The sequence below is a fragment of the Bos indicus x Bos taurus genome, chromosome 5 (assembly GCF_003369695.1).
Source record: "Bos indicus x Bos taurus breed Angus x Brahman F1 hybrid chromosome 5, Bos_hybrid_MaternalHap_v2.0, whole genome shotgun sequence".
Classification (NCBI taxonomy): Eukaryota; Metazoa; Chordata; class Mammalia; order Artiodactyla; family Bovidae; genus Bos; species Bos indicus x Bos taurus.
In genome coordinates this window covers 115,354,540-115,362,299 of record NC_040080.1, presented here as the reverse complement: position 1 = coordinate 115,362,299, position 7,760 = coordinate 115,354,540, and the positions used below count along the sequence as shown (strand labels likewise).

The 7,760-nt window shown below is 39.8% G+C and overlaps 1 protein-coding gene across 1 annotated transcript in view; it reads left to right on the top strand.

Moving 5' to 3' along the window:
• Positions 1-1,024: 1,024 nt before the first annotated feature.
• Positions 1,025-7,760, top strand: part of GLIPR1L1 (GLIPR1 like 1) — a 42,191-nt gene continuing 35,455 nt past the window's right edge. Inside the window, exon 1 of the mRNA XM_027543658.1 lies at positions 1,025-1,247. Coding sequence (XP_027399459.1) covers positions 1,071-1,247 — 177 coding nt within the window. The 5' untranslated portion in view covers positions 1,025-1,070. The remainder of the gene's footprint in view (positions 1,248-7,760) is intronic.

The window sequence follows — 7,760 nt, the reverse complement described above, 5'->3', positions numbered from 1 at the left end:
ACAAATAACTAGTTGTATCAATTTTTTTCTTTCAGTGGCAAAGTCAACTGACTACAATATCAGTAAATGTAAATATATGTGTTCACTTGAATTAAATGGCATTATAAACAACCTCAAATAATCAAATAAAGACACTTGTTTGAAACACAGAAATACTGTTAAATATCATCTAAGCCCACGGTATAAAATGCTGGTTTCTTATTGAATAACAGTATGACATATAATGGATTTAAAACATTATGCCAAATGAAGTTGATTCATATTACAACGCAGATAAAATAAGCAATCAGTTGTATTCTGTCCTAGTCTTCAGCATCCCAACCAAAGCAGTCCTTTAACTTAAGTTTGCTAGCCTCTAAACGGTAGCTCTGTTCCACATTTACGTATAAAAAAGGAACGATTTTGTCCACTGTTCCACATGCCTATGTTCATCGTTTGAGGCAGTCAGTCTCTTCAGCTGAGAAAACAGAAGCAAATTATTAAATAATTAAGTGCTTGACATGGTAATTAGGATCTGTATGTCATCAAGTATTTAAAATGCCTATTCGAGTTTTGTTGCCAGTCTCTAAGGAAACGCACAATAAAATGCTTAAGTTTATTCCAAACAATGAACTTTTTTAAAGCCATACCCGAAGCTGAATCTGTGAATCGACCACTCTACAGGGCCTTGCTTGCACAGACCCGGTCCACTGTCAGCATCCTATACATGTTGCCCCTTTCCATAGATGTGTTGCCTGCGTGTTGCAATCTGGTTTACAATCCAGGCCCCCTCTGCAGTGATTCCGGACTGGATCCCCAGAAAGCACCTTGAATGGGTGCTTGAATGGGTAAAACTGCACCACAAAGCGACTCAAGGCTTTATCCTGCAGCCTAGGACTTTCTGTACAGGCGAACTGGCCGTCTGTCGCGCCCCTCTGCGTGGAGGCCCCTATTGCGCGCATGCGCACACCGGTCTCAAGCCCTCGCCGGAAGTCAGAGCCGGCGGAAGAGGCAGGAAGCCAGGGGCTGGGAAAGACGGATAGACTGAGCCGTTAGGAGTCTGCGAAGCAGAGCGTTTTCTGAGTCGCACCATGATTCTCAGGAAGAAACTGAGCTATTTGTGGACCTTAGGTCTCTGTCTGGTAGCCAGTAAATCGCCACCCAAAGCTCCCTCCATCACGAATGATAGGTTTATAGAGGAGTGCCTCAGATTGCACAATGAAGCGCGGACCAACGTCTCGCCCCCAGCAGCCGACATGAAATACATGGTGAGGAAGAATCTAGGCTAGGATCTTTCTTCTCTGGTTCATCCTAAGGTATCTGGGCAATGAGTTTCATGGACTCATTTGTATGAACTCAATCTGGAACTTTCAGCATGCATCTAAAAATTACGCCTTGACCGAGCTGTCTCTTCCAAGGTGCATGAGAAAGGAAACTTGAAGCTGTCGCTTGCCTAGACTTAGTTCCCTTTTACGCAGGTTTGGTGGGGCCAAGGCGGGTGGTGGATCGTTGTGGATACTCTTGGCCTAGTGACTGTCTGTCCCGCACATAAACAGTATGCAATGATAACACATAGACCAGACTATAGCTAACATTTATCCATTCAGAAAACGAACAAGTGGGAACCACACAGCAAACACTGGTTCAGAGCAATTCTGAAATCTTTAGAGCAGGTGTTAGAAGATCTGCTATACAGGAAGCCAGAAAAGTTATTTGATTAGAGGTGGTAGGAGTTCCCTTGCCCATTGTTTTCTGTGGTCTCTATCTTCTTTGAAAATATCCTTCCTTATCCATCATTCTCCTTGAACCAATCTGAAGTGGACTTTGGGAATTCTGCTCTTTTGAGGGCTATATAGCCTTCTCAGACTGCTTTCTGCCCACAGTAAGGTCTGAGTGTCATTTAAGATACCTTGCATTCGTTTGCTTTTTCATAACAGGTTCACAATATCTTTGGGAATACATCTGTCTCCAGAACTCTGAAGGTCTTTTGGCCTTATTCCTCCAATCAGTTCCAAGTACCAATACTCAATGCTTAAAGTGCAGCTTGGAGAAGTTTTTGAATCTTTCTTTGGTTTCTCACCCTGGTGCTTTTATTTTTCATCTTAATGGCAGTATCCTTGAAACATGAATTTTGGGGAAATTGCTACAGTCTGAACCTGTTCCATTTGCTAAGGCAATTTTTAAAAACTTAAGAGGATTTCCTGGGAGTCATAGACTGCTTTTTGCCCTGAGGCTTTTTAATCATATGAAAGTTTTACAGAATTGGTCTCTCAAAGTCTTTTTAAAATCTTATTATATATACTATATAGAAGCAGTTTCTTTTCCATTCCTCAAAAGCCCCACATTTCCTGACTCTCTCTTTCTTCTTCCAAACTTGCCAGTGTTTTCTGATAACTTGTTGAACCTACAGAACAACCGCCAAATACTATCAATGTTCAGTTTACTGACCTCAGCGTCAGCTTCAACTTATGATCTGCCTCCTGAATAATAGATCACATTTTTTTCAGATATTTTGTTTCTGAATCACATGGATTGCCATCATTCCCCTGCCATTAATAGTCTCACTGCTTGCCAACTAACTGTAGTTGCCAACATAGTTCAGGCAAACTCACCACTAACATTTGTGACCTAGAAGAAGTATAAAAACGGAAGCCCACATGTCATTGGTGGCTCAGTAGTTAAATTTTCATTTAGTAAAGAATATGTGGTTTCAGAGATTTCATCTAATCTGCTCAGATTTGGATTTGGTCAGAATAATTTTGCTCATTTTCATTGATGTTATTAAGTAAATTTTCATTTCTTCTGAAATCAAAACTTTCTATTAAAATTATAATTTTATAGATATAATATGTAGGGTTTGGGTTAAAGTTATAATAAATGGTCTTCAATTTTAAGTATTTTAAATATTTTTTAATGTTTTTGGAAATTTAATTGTCTTCTTAAATATTTTTATAAATACAAGATTATTTACCATTCTGGTGCTTATGCCCATCTAGTGGCCAATGTGAAGAACTGATGTCATTCTTCACTTAGGTGACAAAAAGAACTACACATATCCCTACTCAACAGTAATAGAAATTTGTTACCATTGCAAAATATCTCCTTTATAACTGAAATCAGGGAATATGGAGAAGTGATGAAACAGATCTTCAGTAGTACTTCCAAGCAATATTATATTATTCATGGATTTACTGCTTTCATGCTGAAATGAAAGATTTGACAAGTTAATCTTTTAACCTAAGCACTTCCATGGTTCAACTCTTTCTTGGACTCTGAAGTGGTGTCTGTCTCTAGTGTCATCAGCAACAATATTCACAAGCCTTTTACCATTCAGATACAGAAGCCTTTTGCTTTAAAACATGTGGCAAAAGAGGCAGATATTCAGTGTTGTGGGTCACATTAAACCTGTGCTATGGTTAAAATGAGGAAAAGTGTGTGTGTGTGTGTGTAATATGCAATGTCCTATTAAGTTTGGACCAAGAGCAGGGATCCCTCCTACCTAGGTCTCAAGTGGTATGAATTTGGATTTTTATAATGGCTGCACCCCACTTCCAGCAGTAAGTTTTATAAGAGGCTAGGCTGGGCTTTGGTACGAAATAAACCCTGAAATCTCAGTGGCTTAGTGAAACAAAACGTTTAATTTCATACACAGGTTGTAGAGAAAATGAATTAGGATTCAGCCTGTCTCTCTGGGCAAAGGGGTTCCCCCAAACTCAGTTAGCTCACTGACAGGCATTAGAACAAGAGCTCCCAAAGTCATTCATCTGATAATTGCTTTACTAGTGTGAAGAATAAGAGGATATCTACTGATGCTCTTGCTATTATAAATAGATTTAGCATCCTTTTGCTATCTTTTCATCCCTATTTTTTGTTGAATTAATGGCTTTTATATTCAGATTGTTGTTCTTCTTACCTACAAACATTTGTTATGCTGATAATAATAACACAAATAAATTTTACGGTATGTTTTGGTGAGGTTGTAAAACAATTTGAATCACAGTACCCTGTTCATGGGAATTTAAAATTGTGCTGCAGCTATGGAGATAAGTATGGAGGTTCCTCAAGAAATTAAAAATAAAACTACCATATGGTCCAAAATCCAACTTCTGGGTTTCTTCCGCCAAAAAATCGAAAAAAAAAAAAAAAAAAAGTCACGATCTTGAAGAGATAGCTGCATGTCCCATATTCATTGATTCACAATAACCAAGATATAGAAACAACCCAAGATATAGAAACAACCCAAGAGCCTCTTGATGAAAGTGAAAGAAGAGAGTGAAAAAGTTGGCTTAAAGCTCAACATTCAGAAAACTAAGATCATGGCATCCAGTCCCATCACTTCATGGCAAATACATGGGGAAACAATGAAAACAGTGACAGACTTTATTTTTCTGGGCTCCAATATCACTGCAGATGGTGACTGCAGCCATGGACAGAGGAGCCTGGTGGGCTGCAATCCATGGGGTCACTAAGAGTCCTGCACGACTGAGCGACTATACTTTCACTTTTCACTTTCATGCATTGGAGAAGGAAATGGCAACCCACTCCAGTATTCTTGCCTGGAGAATCCCAGGGACAGAGGAGCCTAGTGAGCTGCCGTCTATGGGGTCACACAGAGTCGGACACAACTGAAGTGACTTAGCAGCAGCAGCAGCTCCTTGGAAGAAAAGCTATGACAAATCTACACAGCACATTAAAAAGCAGAAACGTTACTTTGCTGACAAAGGTCAGTCTATTCAAAGCTATGGTTTTTCCAGTAGTCATGTATGGATGTGAGAGTTGGACCATAAAGAAGACTGAGAGCCAAAGAATTGATGCTTTTGAACTGTGATTCTGGAGAAGACTCTTGAGAGTCTCCTTGACAGAAAGGAGATTAAACCAGTCAATCTTAAAGGAAATCAGTCCTGAATATTCATTGGAAGGGCTGATGCTAAAGCTGAAGCTCCAACACTTTGGCCACGTGATGCAAGATGGTTGGATGGCATTCCTGACTCAGTGGACATGAGTTGAGCAAGCTCTGGGAGATGGTGAAGGACAGAGAAGCCTGGCATGTTGCAGTTCATGGGGTCACAAAGAGATGGACACAACGAAGAGTTCATCAACAAATGACTGGATAAAGAAAAATCCGCATTTCTGGTGTATTTTTTACCAGCTGAGGCACCAGGAAGCCTAAGAATGCTGGAGTGGGTAGCCTATCCCTTCTCCAGCAGATCTTCCCAACCCAGGAATCAAACCAAGGTCTCCTGCATTGCAGGCAGGTTCTTTCCCAACTGAGCTATTAGCGAAGCCTATATACACAAAGAATGGAATATTATTCAGCCTTAAAAAAAACTAAGAAGAAAATCATGCCAATTGTGACAGCACGGAAGAATCTGCAGGATGTTATGCCAAGTGGTATTAAGATATTAAGAAGAGATGGCAATACATAGAACTATATGAAAAAGATCTTCACAACACAGATAATCACAATGGTGTGATCACTCACCTAAGCCAGACATCCTGGAATATGAAGTCACATGGGCCTTAGGAAGCATCACTATGAACAAAGCTAGCGGAGGTGATGGAATTCCAGTTGAGCTATTTCAAATCCTAAAAGATGATGCTGCGAAAGTGCTGCACTCAATATGCTAGCAAATTTGAAAAACTCAGCAGTGGCCACAGGACTGGAAAAAGTCAGTTTTCTATTTTTTTTAATTTATTTATTTTAGTTGAAGGCAAATTTGTTTACAATATTGTAGTGGTTTTTGCCATACATTGACAGGAATCAGCCATGGGTGTAAATTTGTTCCCCATCCTGAACCCCACTCCCACCGCCCTCCCCATCCCATCCCTCAGGGTCATCCCAGTGCAACAGCCCTGAGCACCCTGTCTCATGCATTGAACCTGGGCTGGCGATCTGTTTCACATAAGATAATATACACTTTTCAATGCTATTCTCTCAAATCATCCCAGCCATGCCTTCTCCCACAAAGCCTGAAAGACTGTTCCTTACATCTGTGTCTCTTTTGATACCTTGCATATAGGGTCATCATTACCATCTTTCTAAATTCTATATATATGCATTAGTATACTGTTTTGGGGTTTTTCTTTCTGACTTACTTCATTCTGTATACTAGGCTCCAGTTTCATCCACCTCATTAGAACTGCTTCAAGTGCATTCTTTTTAATGGTTGAGTAGTATTCCATTGTGTGTATGTACCACAGCTTTCTTATCCATTCTTCTGCTGATGGACATCTAGGTTGCTTCCATGTCCTGGCTATTGTAAACAGTGCTGCGATGAACATTGGGGTACACGTGTCTCTTTCAACTCTGGTTTGCTCAGTGTGTATACCCAGCAGTGGGATTGCTGGGTCATATGGCAGTTCTATTTCCATTTTTTTAAGGAATCTCCACACTGTTCTCCATAGTGGCTGTACTAGTTTGCATTCCCACCAACAATGTAAAAGGGTTCCCCTTTCTCCTCACCCTCTCCAGCATTCATTGTTTGTATACTTTTTGATAGCAGCCGTTCTGACAGGCTTAAGATGGTACCTCATTGTGGTTTTGATTTGCATTTCTCTGATAATGAGTAACGTTGAGCATCTTTTCATGTGTTTGTTAGCCATCTGCATGTCTTCTTTGGAGAAATGTCTGTTCAGTTCTTTGGCCCATTTTTGGATTGAGTCATTTATTTTTCTGGAATTGAGCTGCATGAGCTGCTTGTATACTTTTGAGATTAACTCTTTGTCATTTGCTTCATTTGCTATTACTTTCTCTTTTTCTGAAGGCTGTCTTTTCACCTTGCTTATAGTTTCCTTCATTGTGCAAAAGCTTTTAAGTTTAATTAGGTCCCATTTGTTTATTTTTGCTTTTATTTCCATTACTCTGGGAGGTGGGTCATAGAGGATCCTGCTATAATTTATGTCAGAGAGTGTTTTGCCTATATTTTCCTCTAGGAGTTTTTAGTTTCTGGTCTTCCATTTAAATCTTTAATCCATTTTGAGTTTATTTTTATGTATGGTGTTAGAAAGTGTCCTAGTTTGTTTTATAAGTCGTTGACCAGTTTTCCCAGCACGACTTGTTAAAGAGATTGTCTTTTCTTCATTGTATATTCTTGCCTCCTTTGTCAAAGATAGGGTGTCCCTAGGTGTGTGGATTTATCTCTGGGCTTTCTATTTTGTTCCATTGATCTATACTTCTGTCTTTGTGCCAGTGCCATACTGTCTTGATGACTGTAGCTTTGTAGTTTCGTCTGAAGTCAGGCAAGTTGATTCCCCCAGTTCCATTCTTCTTTCTCAATATTGCTTTGGCTATTTGAGGTTTTTTGTATTTCCATAAAAATTGTGAAATTATTTGTTCTAGTTCTCTGAAAAATACCAGTGGTAGCTTGATAGGAATTGCATTGAATCTATAGATTGCTTTGGATACATACTCGTTTTCACTATATTGATTCTTCTGATCTATGAACATGGTATATTTCTCCATCTATTTGTGTCCTTAATTTCTTTCATCAGTGTTTTATAGTTTTCTATATATAGGTCTTTTGTTTCTTTCAGTCAGTTCAGTCGCTCAGTCGTGTCCAACTCTTTGTGACCCCATGAATTGCAGGATGCCAGGCCTCCCTGTCCATCTGGGTGAACTCCCATGTCCATTGAGTCAGTGATGCCATCCAGCCATCTCATCCTCTGTCATCCCCTTCTCCTCCTGCCCCCAATCCCTCCCAGCATCAGAGTCTTTTCCAATGAGTCAACTCTTCGCATAAGGTGGCCAAAGTACTGGAGTTTCAGCGTTAGCATCATTCCTT